Here is a 12,881-nt window from a genome sequence, read left to right on the forward strand (position 1 = left end):
AGTTTCTGCTGTCGTAACATGAATATATAATAAAGCCAGAACCAAAGACAAGCCCTTTTGTTAAGGAACCCCTATCATCAAAAGCCCTAATTGGAAGCTGATTGTTTTTATTTATTTTTGTAGGTTTTACACGACACCTGGAGACCATTTAAAATGTTACTTGGCGGTGAGAGCTCTGTGTTTAAAAATAACGCTCACCCGGTGCCAAATCACTTTAGAGTCGGGTACAAATATTGAGACAAAAACCCCAGCTGTTATTGCTTTGGCTGCTAATTTGAGGTGTCAGATGAGAGCCCGACTGCTATACGTCAGTGAATAAGGCCCCTTGTGAGGTCATTATGTTTTCTAACAGTTGAGAGTAATGGACTAATCAGTGCAGCATCAGTTGTTTTCATTATATGCCCACACAATGGTTATGAGCTTTAATTTAAACGGTCCGCAGGGAGATGAAGGAAGTCAGTAATAGGCAGCACCCAGGATAGTCCAGGAGAGCAGGTACCATAAGCAAGATAGCTTCTCACCCTCATCCCTCTTCTCTCTCCCTCCATCTCTCATTCTTCCTGCCCCATCTGCCCCCAGAGACCCATGTGCTCCTAGCAGACCAAGGATGAGCTTTGCTCAAGGAGCAGGACTGGACTCTTGGTTCTTCAGGGTGCTCTGAAAAATCTCTATCAGCCAATCCAACAGTCAGGGTGACTTTTGGCAACACTTAGACTCGTCAGCCAAGCCTGAGCCTTGGAAGGTGTCGAGCCATGATTCTCCTCTCTTCTTTGTAGCCTCTGGGCTTCCCAAGTGGCTCTAGTGGTAAAGAACACGCCTGCCAATGCAGGAGATGCAGGTTTGATCCCTGGGTCGGGAAGATCCCCTGGAGAAGAAAATGGCAACCCACTCCAGTATTCTTGCCTGGAGAATCCCATAGACAGAGGAGCCTGGCAAGGTGTGGTCCATAGGACTGCAAAGAGTCGGACACGACTGAAGCAACTTAGCATGCGTGCACACACATACAGACTCTGAAGCCCCTACTGCCGTCTTCCTTGGACCAGAGGAGGGTTAGGCGATGCTGTTGCTGTGAGCAGCCTTGATAGCAAGTCAAACACCAGGGTCCCTGCCACACTGAAGCCAGGAAGGACCGAGTTTACCACTAACACGTGTGATTCATCTCCTCCTCGGGACAGCAGGGGAAATTGGATGGCTGATGTCTGTTGAAGACAATCCTGTAAGAGGCAGTTTTGTGTAATGATGAAAAATACAGTCTGATCTGGTGTGACACTTTCCTGGATTTGAATATTGGCTCCACAACTCCATACTTACATGATCAGGCAGAGTTCATTGATCTTTTTAGGATCCAAAATGGAAATGGCAAGAGTATCTCAGATTGTTGGGAGAATTAAATGAGATAATGTGTGCACATAGGAAAAACATGATCAGCAACATCAGCATTGTTGTTATTATGGACATCTTTATTGAAAGATCTTTGGAAGCTCACCTCAAAGCAATATCCTTTACTAGTCCAGCTCACTGAAGGAAAGCAGAATGTTCATGGGAGAACCGGTAACATCAATTTAGATTTCTCAAATGATGTGTTATTTTATAATATTCTTCTTGAATTCTGGAATTTCCCAGAGCCTCCAGCCAAATCAGAGCAGTGGGTAGCTGGGGGAGAAAGGCGAGTTCAGACTTGATAGGAGGAAAACAATTAAGGAGCTTCATTCAAAAGTGACTGAGCCTGGGACTTTCCTGGTGGCCCAGTGGTGAAGATGCTATGCTTCCAATGTAGGGGACTTGGGTTCAATCCCTAGTCATGGAACAAAGATCACACATGCAATGTGACACAGCCAAAAAACAAACTGAAAACAAAGAAATAAGCAACATGATGAGGAGAGGCTTGGGAATGCCTCTGTCAGCCTCTGTAGGCCCAGTGTGTGCTCCCCCAGGGCCAAGTTCACAGAGTGCCTCCTGCACACATGCTAATCGGCTGAGCTCGCCAGCACTTCTCACACCCGGGATCCAGGAGCCTGTGTCAGGGCCTCGTCATCAGTAGTAGGTACCGTGATTGATTCCTGGTGCCATGATAGCTGTCAGTCAACACCTACCAAGCCAGACCAGGACGAGCCAGTCCTGCTTTGACCTGTGAACCAAAGAGGAGAGCAGACATGTAGAGGATCTAAAGCGGCCTCAGTTTCATCCCTCTCTCCTGGCCTGAGCCAGAAAGAGGAGAGAAAGATGTGAGCCCCCCAGACCCTCCTTTTGTGGCCCACATGCTACTGGAACCGCTCTGTGCTCTTCATGCCCCATGCCAGCTCTTCAGATATTTCTGCACAGATTCTGGCCACTCAGCTGCTCTTTAGGAAATGATTCTGCCTTCCTGGGTTGTGCTTGCCCCTATGAGTTCAATGTAGGCCCTGTGAGAAGTAGTTACATCTTCCTGGCTTAGAGTGCTGGCTGCTGGGCTCCCAGCTTGCAAGTACGAGTCAGAGAATCTCAAGGGTCACTTAGAAAAGATGTCCTGTGGCCATAGCTATGGCTGCTGCTGACCCACCAAAATTCTTCTTCCGAGGGATCCTTAAGGAGTATGTGCATGCATACCAAGTTGCTTCAGTTGTCTGACTCTTTACGACCCTGTGGACCGTAGCCCACCAGGCTCCTCTGTCCCTAGATTCTCTAGCAAGAATCCTGGAGTTGGTTGCCATGCCCTCCTCCAGGGGATCTTCCAAACCCAGGGATCGAACCTGAGTCTCCTGCAGCTCCTGCATTGCAGGTGGATTCTTTACTGCTGAGCCACCAGAGAAGCCCTTCCTTAAGGAGGGAGCCACCTTATTTATCTGGACTTAAGAAGTCAACCTGGCCCAAGACAGGAGATGAATGGACAAAGCTACCAAAAGGGTCCGTCTGACTCTAGGATTCTGGATCACCTGTGCAGAGAGGAAGAGGAGGGGTTCCAGGAGCACCCCAGAAAGCTTGGTGCTTACTGTGGATGCCTGATCCTGCAATAATGTGGTACATGGTTGCAGATAATATTGCTGCATTAGAGCCAATTACATAGTATTATGGACACACAACACGCAGATTACACCCAGAGCCAGGAAAGCACAGCTTGATAAAGCAATGGCCTAATCGGAGGAGACAGAGGGAAATGTCAGCCTTATTAAGAAATTGCCAGGGTGGCGTGGCTGCAGCTGGACTGAGCTCCTCCAGATCAAAGATTGCTCTCGCGTGATGCCACACTTGAGCACCCAGCAGAGATCCGTGGGGAACCAGGGGCAGAAATCAAGGTGGACCTCTCCAAGAGTGATCACAGCCACCTCCATTGATGGCTGCATACTATTTCAGAACTTGGACTTCCTCCTAAACAGGAAGAGGCCCAGCTCCCTCATGCCATCCACACATGAGGCCTTCAGGCCCAGGGCAGCCACACACTGCTGCCCACACTCAGGTCAAGGCTTTGTCCTTAGCCTCTCCCCTAGTTCACTGGTTCTACAACTGGAGCTTATATAAGAATCCTCTTGGTCATTGAAACACACGAAGCTGGGCCTTCTGCAGAGTTTCTGATTCAGTAGGCTGGGACAGGGCCTGAAAATATGCATCTCTACAAGTTCCCAGGTGATGCTGCAAGTCCAGGGGCTACACTGGGAGAACCACTGTCCAGGTTCATTGCACGCCGACCCAGAGGTGGATTTCCCCACCCTGTCTCTTGAAAAAGGTCTTCTCATAGGCTCTGATTCCGTCACAGCATTGCAGGTTCTGGGAGCATCGCGACCCAGCTTCCATGTAGGATCGTGGGGCTGGGGGAGAAGTGTTGATCTCGGGAGAGGCTGCCTGCTTTTGTTTGCTTTTGTTTTTTTTTGAAGAGATGCAGCACCAGAAAGCAACTCTGCTGGCACCATTTTTTTTTTAACAGCTGCACCAGGTCTTAGTTGCAACACTGAAGACCTTTGGTCTTCATCATGGTATGCAGGACCTTTAGTTGCACATGCAAACTCTTAGTTGCACATGTGGGATCTAGTTCCCTGACCAGGGATTGAACTCACACCGCCTGCATTGCGAGCAAGGGAGTCTTAGCCACTGAACCACCTAGACTCCCTGCTTTTGAATCCCAGCCCTACCATTTGCCACTGGGGCTTTCCTAGGGCTATTTTATAGTTTTTGTTTTTAAGACCTGAAAGGCATTGACCTCACCCCCTCTTCCCACCAAGCAGTTACATATCACAGCTAGTCTTTGGCAAAGGCAGGACCAGAACTGCCCAGTTCTCAAGCAGCCAGAGGGCAGCAAACATTGTTTATAAAAAGCCAATTAGTAAATATTTTAGGCTTTTAGGCCATATGGTCTCTGTCGAAACTAAGCTTCTGTAATGTAAAAGCATCCATAGACGTGACTAAACAAATGGGTAAAACTGTATTTACAAACGCAGGTTGCGTTAGATGGGTCTGTAGGTGGTAATTCCCCTGGAACAGACCAGTGTGTGTACCACCGCTTCATACACACATCATGACTCGGAGCCCTTGTGTTGCTGCAGTGTCCCGATATCTAGCTGAGGAACCCAGGGAAAGGCAAACTGTGTAAGGGTGTGTTGTGTTAGTCGCTCAGTCACACCCTACGCTTTGCGACCCTACGGACTGTAGCCCACCAGGCTCCTCTGTCCATGGAATTCTCTAGACAAGAACACTGGAGTGGGTTGCCATGCCCTCCTCCAGGGGATCTTCCCCACCCGGGGGTCAAACCCGTGTCTCTTACGTCTCCTGCCTTGGCAGGTGGGTTCTTTTCCACTAGTGCAGCCTGTGTCCTACAGGGCGTCCCTGGAGGCTCAGTGGTAAAGAATCCACCTGCCAATGCAGGAGACTCAGGTTCGATCCCTGGGTCAGGAACTCCCCTGGAGAAGAGAATGGCACCCACTTGAGTCTTCTTGCTTGGAAAATCCCACGGACAGAGGAGCCTGGCAAGGTGCAATCCATGGGGTAGGGGTAGACACGGCTTAGTGGCTAACCAACAATAATAGAAGCAGTAGTAAGTGTGCAAATCTCCTAGTTACCTGGGGAAAAGTTTTGTTTTGTTTTTTTTAATCTTTATTGAATTCGTTACCATATTGCTACTGTTTTATGTTTTGACTTTTTGGCCATGAGGCGTGTGGGATGTTAACTCCCTGAGCAGGGCTCGAACCCACACTCTGTGCCTGGGAAGGCGAGGTCTTAACTACTGGTCTGCCGGGGAAGCCCCTGGAAAAAATGTGTAATGCCCCCTTTCTAGTTCTCACAAGCAGGAGAGATCCATTGGTAGGAGGAGCATTGCCCAACAGGTGAGTTAGTGTGGCACAGGTGCTCCAACTGGGACAACACAGAAGACAGGCTGGAGAGAACACAGTTAATCTCAGTAAAAGCACTGTGCGCATAAGGGCTCGAAAAGAGAGAAACGGGAGTTGGATGGACCAACTGTCTTTTAAATCCAATGGAGGGAAATTGCCTTATTTCTAGTTCATACTGTAATGCCCACTCAGTAGTTTGTCAGGATGCAAAAAGGGGAGACCGGGACAGTCCTGAAGTTTCATAAAATTGATGTGACCCTGCACTTGAGCTTGAAACCTGACACAAAATGAATTGACAGCATTTACCTGGAGATGGGGATGGCTACCCACTCCAGTATCCTTGCCTGGAGAGTCCCATGGACAGAAGAGCCTGGCGGGCTATAGACACAAGAGTCAGGCACGACTGAACAACTAATACACACCTGGAGAAAAATTTCCGACTGGGGCAGCTTAGGGTAAAGCATATTTTCTCAATAAGAACAGAGCAGTGAGGTTAAAGCTACATGCTAGAACTACCAATACTCTTCCAGGAGATGGAAGTAAATAAGATGAGGTTGATGAGGTCACCATAGGTTAAGTTTGGGTAATCATATAATGGGGGTGCAGATGGTCCTTGTCAGATCAAACCATTTATTTTTTCTGTGGTTAATTTTCAAGAAGGTTTCTAGAAGAGAAGGCGATGACTTGTGCAGTGAATTCTAGCTTTGGGTCCCTAAGGGGAGATGGCAGAGACTATCTTTGCTGGAGAAGCAAGCTTACCCTGAAAACAGTGAAGGCATTGGGAAAGTTGGGAGAAATTGTGATGCAGAGAAGAAATGTCAGTCCTGAATCCTCTCGGAGCTTGTTGCTGTGCGGGGCAAGTCCCTTACCTCTTGTGGCCTCAGATTGCTCTTTGGTAAGGTGGGGTAATAATCTCAACCGCAGAGTGCTTCAAGTACCAAATAAGATGAATGTGAAAATATATAATAAACCATAAAAGACTAAACAAACACGGGTTACCAAAACAGTGAAAGTCACTCAGTCGTGTCCGACTCTTTGCGACCCCATGGACTGGTCCATGGAATTCTCCAGGCCAGAATACTGGAGTGGGTAGCCTTTCCCTTCTCCAGGGGGTCTTCCCAACCCAGAGATTGAACCCAAGTCTCCCACATTGCAGGCAATTCTTTACCAATTGAGCCACAAGGGAAGCCCAAGAATACTGGAATGGGTTGCCTATCCCATCTCCAACAGATCTTTCCGACCCAGGAATCGAACCGGGGTCTCCTGCACTGTAGGTGGATTCTTTACCAACTGAGTTATCAGGGAATCCCAGGCTACAACAATAATAGCTAATAGTTACCGATTATTGCCTACGAGCCAATGTGCTAACAAGTATGCTTTCCATGCCCAGTTTCAAGGTCATGATAGCCAGGTGGATAATGTCCCCTCAAAAGTGTCCCGTGTTCTCATCCCAGGAACTTATGTGCCAGAAGGAACTTGGAAAATATGGCCAAGAATCCTGAGATGGGGAGGTTATCTTGGATTATCCTGTCAGGCTGTAAATGTCATCAGACAGGTCCTCTTAAGAGGGAGGCAGGACATTGCAGTGAACAGTAGGAGGTGTGACAACAGAAGCAAGAGGGTGGAGTGATGCAAGGAAGGAACCATGAGCCAAGGAATAAGAATCCGCCTGCAATGCAGGAGATCCTGGTTCAATTCTTGGGTCAGGAAGATTCCCTGGAGAAGGGATAGGCTACCCACTCCAGTATTCTGGCCTGGAGAATTCCATGGACTGTATAGTCCTTAGGGTCGCAAAGAGTCAGACAGGACTGAGCAACTTTCACTTTCACAGGCTGCAAAAGACAAGGAAATGAATTCTCCTCAAAGCCCTCCAGAAGAAACACAATCCCGTGAACCCATTTCACACTTCTGACCTCTAGACTGTATGAGATAAGTCTGTGTTGCTTTAAACCATAGAAAGTGTGGCAATCTGTTACGGCAGCAATAGACAATGAAGACGGGCGTCATTTCTGAAGTCAAGTCCTGATACCACCACTTGCTTCATCCTTGACATGGAGATGACAGAAAGTGCCTGCCTCATCGGGTGGTTGTAGGAATTAAGTGAGATGGTACAAGTAGAACCCGCAACCCAGTACCTGCCTGGCCTACAGTAAGCTCTCGGTTAATGTCGGCAATTATTAGAACCATCTCCTTGAACCACCAACAAAGCTCTATGAGATCAATGCTGCTAGTTTCTGCATGTTAAAGAGGAGGAAACCTAGTAAGATTAAGAAACTGTATTCATGGTTGCACAGCCTGTAAGAACCAGAATCTTAACAAAGGCTTTGCCCTTGAGGCCGTGCTCACCCACTCTTGGGTTCCCCAGGTGGCGCAGTGGTAAAGAATCCATCTGCCAGTGCAGGAGACACAAGTTTGATCCCTGGGTCAGGAAGATCCCCTGGAGGAGGAAATGATAACCCACTCCAGTAGGCTTGTCTGAAAAATCCCAAGAACAGAGGAGCCTGGTGGGCTACAGTCCCTGGGGTCACAAAGAGTCGGACACAACTGAGCGACTGAGCACACACACACACACACACACACACCCCCGCTCTGCTCCTCTGCGTCAGGGCTATGATAACGCCACCTTCATCAAATGCCAGCTGCTGAACCTGGAACACAAGAACCAGATAGTGCTCCCTGCATGGGCAAAAGCCACCAAGATTGGAAATCAAATAAATCTGGGCTTACTAGGGAAAAAGAAACTGTAGCTTCCATGGAGAACAGCGTCCAAGAGGTTATCAACCCTCTGAGGTCCCTGGGCCAGCAAATCATGGACGTCTGAATACTGTGTTTAGTCATTTTGGTTCTGGAATAATTGCTATTATCATAAATGTTTTATTGCCCTCATTACAGCTCACATTTAAATATCAGTGTAGTAATACATTAATAAGTCATCACTGCCGGACGCCTGCCGGATGCAGTTACTATCCAAGTCCTGTATATAACTGCACCGTATATTCAGCTAAATTAGGGCTGGCTGTGAACTCAGTCTGGCGTCAAGTGGCTGGGCATGTTTGGAAGGTAGCCTCTTTTCTGCAAAGGCTTCTTGAGCTCTTTGCTTTTGAGAGATAAGGGGGACACAGATTTTTGTCTGATTAGTGAGTTAACAGTTCTAATTAGGTCTCCTCCAGGTGTGGAGCCTAGAACTCTGGGATGGGTAGAAGAGAGATGAAGGCATTGCTTCCACCGCGGAGGCATTCCTAATTGGCTGGAGAGGGGGTGGGGTAGGGGGCATGACCCTCACTCCTGGGAAGCTCCCTGTCAAGGCAGGACGGCCTGGTCTGATGGGAGTGACAAGTTCTTGCGCCCTATCTGATGACATATTCTGAACACTTCCTGGGTGGATGAAGATAGGATGGATTCACACACACACACACACACACACACACACATCTATAGAAAAGATAAGCCACATGCAACAGAATAGGTTCAAGTTCATAAAATGCCAAGTGTCAGAATTGATGCATTAATGAATTCCCTGAGTGGGCAGAAGCTGGCAATGTAAATTTGGTTGATTCCACTTTATCATACCATATGCCTAAAAGAATGCCAGACACAGGGTATGTGCAGAAGAAATATGGGGGGAGGGAGGAAAAAGTATTAGGTTCTGTGCCTTTGTCTAAATAGATTATCTCCCAGTCTTATTGGCCAAAGGCCTTGAGAAATAGCCTGGGTCAAAGGGGATGTGGTCCCTGGAATCCTGCTGTGGACTAGGGTTCCCAGGGGAGAAGGCATCTGTGCAGATCCCTTGGGTGGGGTGGGTATAGCGGCCTCTGTGTGCAGGATAAAGCTCTGTTTATATTCCCTTGGGGGCTGGGGTTGGGTGAGGGGGACAGGAATGACCAGGACAGGACTAGGTTCTCTCCACCAAAGTCAGCTAAATGGTAGCCTTCACCTACCAAGCACATGCTGTCTGCTAAGCCTTTTACCCCCTGTAAGGTAGGTACCATTTCCTGCCTCCTTCTGCCAGTGAAGAATCTATGGCTAAGTGATGGTGATAATCTGCCCGAGACCACATAACTAGGGTATATGTGACTCAGTTTGAACCATGTATGGACAGGAGCTTGGACTGTGGTAACGCACAAGATGGAAAATGTTAAAGGGTATTCTAAGAGTAAGGTAACGTTTTCATCAAGAGCCAAGGGCAAGAGAAGTCTGCTTAACCAGTGAAGCCTTTCCAGGGAAGGCTGCTTCCTGGGCCAGTGGGGTCCCATGAGAGCGTGAGAGCAGTGGGGCTGGTGAGGGGGGTATCTGATGACTTTGGAGGAGCCCAGGAGCAAGTGGCCATCACCAAGGAGAGTACCGTGGGCTGGATCCAACTCCTGCTCTTTGGGGTCCAGAGTGAGGTAGGTGTGGGTCAGAGAGCTGGGAACTAGGTCCAGTCTTGGCACAGATGGTTGCTTCTGCCTGTGTAGCCACTGAACTCACCGACTCAGAAAGGCCCTCCTGCTCCTTCACGTTTCCACCTCCAGCCAAGTGATGGCCTCCTTGGCTGCCATGCTTCTGTGGGATGGTGGTGGTTTAGTTGTTAAATTGTGTCTGACTCTTTGCAACCCCATGGACTGTAGCTCACCAGACTCCTCTGTCCATGAGATTTCTAGGCAAGAATACTGGAATGGGTTGCCATTTCGTTTGCCATGCTTCCCTGGGCTCCTGTAGTAGGTCCTTCTAGAAGGGTAAGCCTTGGACTGTAGTTACCTATAGCCTGATTTCATTCTGTTTCATTTTGGCCCATTGGTGGGGCTCACATCCCTCTCTTTCCTTTTCCCCCATGCACCAAGATCCCAGAGGAGTTCCCATCCATGGTCGTGGGGAGTCGCAAGAGAGAGACTTAATCCCTGTCCCCACAGAGCTCACAGACTCACTTAGGATGTGCTTGAAGAGTCAGAAGATGCGTGGAAACTACTCATAAAATAACCTCTCCACACAGCATCCTGTGAGGCAGTGTGTGTAACGGGCAGAACAAGGAGTTTGAGCAACATAGTGCAGGGTTCACTCTTGCACCATTGGTGGGAATGTAAATTGATAAACTGGGACTAAAACTAGCATTAACCCAACAATCCCACTCTGGGCGTATACCCTGAGAAAACCATAATTGAAAAAAACACACGTACCCCAATGTTCATTGCAGCACCAATTACAATAGCTAGGATGTGGAAGTAACCTAGATGGCCATTGACAGATGAATGGATAAAGAAGCTGTGGTACAGTGGAATATTACTCAGCCATAAAAAAGAAACACATTTAAGTCAGTTTTAATGAGGTGGATGAACCTAGAGCCTATTATACAGATTGAAATAAGTCAGAAAGAAAAATAAATATCGTGTATTAACACATATATATGGAATCTAGAAAGACGGTATTGATGAGCCTATTTGCAGGGCAGCAGTGGAGACAGACATAGAGAAGAGACTTTTGGACATCGTGGGCAAGGAGAGGGTGGGACGAATTTAGAGAGTAGCATGGACACATATACATTACCGTATGTAAACTAGACAGCCAGGGGGACTTCACTACGTGAGGCAGGGGCTCAAACGAGAGCTCTGTGACAACCTAGGGAGTGGGATAGAGTAGGAGGTGGGAGGGAGGGTCAAGAGGGAGGAGACTATGTATACCTGTGGCTGATTCATGTTGATGGATGGCAGAAGCCAACACAACATTGTAAAGCAATTATCCTCCAATTAAAATAAATGTTTTAAAAAACAGTGCTGGGTTCAAATCCAACGTCCACAGCTTAACAGCTATGCCTCCTTGGAAGCATGATTTTACTCCTCTGAAGCTCAGCACCCCATCGATAATGCAAGGGTAAAGGCTGCCCTGCAGGGTTATGTGTGACTGAGCTAGGCGTTGGGCATCTGTTTCCTTCTCTCTGAAATGACAGCATTTAATTGGTGTTGTATTACAGTTGTGGGGATTAGTGACATTGTAATGAAACACTCACAACAGGATTTCATAAGGGCAACCTTGTTGCTCCAGGTAGTAAGTACCAAGAGGGCAGCAGAGGGGAGGAGGGATCCACCTGTAAAAAGGAATCAAAGATTCTCTTCTCATCTGGAGCCCCGTCCACTGGTCTCCAGCTGCTTGAGATGGTCCATCTTGCAGTCATATCCATCCCTCCCCCGCCTTCCATAAGCATCCTGGCACCTCCCAGGATGCTCCTTTGTTGACATGTTTCTCCTCTCTGTCCGCAGCACCCTCAACAACAACAACATTAGCCGCATCCTGGTCACCAGCTTCAACCACATGCCGAAGATTCGAACCTTGTGAGTAAAGGTCCCTGCTTCGTCCCCCACCTGCTCCCCACCTTAGGAGGCCCATGAGGCAGCACTCTTGGCTGCTTGTAAAACTTCACCCTTGGTTCCTGCATCCAAATGCCTGCTATTGACTAAGTGGTGTGTTAGTGTTGGGGGGAAGGGTCACGGAGCTATGCATGGTTCTGCCCCACCTTCTTGCTCTGGGCTGGCTCATTTCTCTTCACCTTGGGAATCTTCCTCAACTGGGGGAATTTTTGTGTTTTCTCTCTGGTTGGAAAAGTTTGTTAGTTATGTTGTCATTACAATAGGGATGTGATTGTTTAGCTCATGTCCTGTGCTGTTGGCAGTTCTATTGTATTGTCAAGGGTTACAATTGTTCTCCCCTCTGGGACCACCGGGGGCTTCCCAGATGGCTCAGTGGCAAAGAACCTGCCTGCCAATGCAGGAGACACAGAAGACATGGATTCCATTCCTGGGTCGGGAAGATCCCCTGGAGGAGGAAATGGCAAGCCACTCCAGTATTCTTGCCTGGAGAATCCCATGGACAGAGAGCTACAGTTATGGGATCACAGAGAGTCGGGCACAACTTAGCAATTGAGCACACACCCATGCATGCTGATCAGTGGAAGAGAGGGAGTCCTATCTCCTCCTTCACCCCTTCCTCCTAGTCCCCCTCACCACGCTTTCCTGCTCCCTGGATGATATTCTGGTATCGGAATGCAGTTACTCAGTTCTTTATCTGTAATGAGTTGGGTGGGCTCAAGCCCTCCAAAGTATGTACTCAAGAAGCTTAACAGCCCATACCGAGAACATGTCTAGTGCCTTTATTACCTGGGAAGGTCCCCTCACTGAGCCAGAAACTCTTTTGTAAGTTTCTCTGCAAATGGACTCTGCTGACCTGTCAAAGAGATTGGTACTTGATGCTTTTCTTGTGTTGATGGAGCCTCAGCAGAATTTACATCACAGTAGTAGGGGGGAGTCAGCCCGGAGAGTAAAGTGCCTGGCGCGTAGTGAACAACAGATATTTATAGTCAAATTATTTTATTATGATCATTGTCATACTATTTATCTAGAAATCTGGATTAAAAATACCAAGCATCCAGCTTCTCTATGGCCCCTGAGCAGCACTGGATCCAGGGAGATATGAAAATCCTTAGAGCAGTGGTTTCCAAAGTGGGGGTCCCTAGACCAGTAATGTCAGCATCACCTGGAACTTGTTGTAAAGCAAGATTTCAGGTCCCACCTTAGACCCATGGAGTCAGAATGGGGAGAGCAGTGTCTGTTTTTAACA

General features: G+C 48.0%; 1 protein-coding gene across 5 annotated transcripts in view; it reads left to right on the top strand.

The window, feature by feature from the left end:
* Positions 1 to 12,881, top strand: part of SLIT3 (slit guidance ligand 3) — a 703,024-nt gene that overhangs the window by 533,860 nt on the left and 156,283 nt on the right. For all 5 annotated transcript variants that reach the window (XM_081520700.1, XM_081520701.1, XM_081520699.1 and 2 more), the window contains one exon: positions 11,528 to 11,599. In XM_081520700.1, coding sequence (XP_081376826.1) covers positions 11,528 to 11,599 — 72 coding nt within the window. The remainder of the gene's footprint in view (positions 1 to 11,527; positions 11,600 to 12,881) is intronic.

The sequence above is a fragment of the Giraffa tippelskirchi genome, chromosome 8 (assembly GCF_054371585.1).
Source record: "Giraffa tippelskirchi isolate mGirTip1 chromosome 8, T2T-mGirTip1v1.2.pri, whole genome shotgun sequence".
Taxonomy (NCBI): domain Eukaryota; kingdom Metazoa; phylum Chordata; class Mammalia; order Artiodactyla; family Giraffidae; genus Giraffa; species Giraffa tippelskirchi.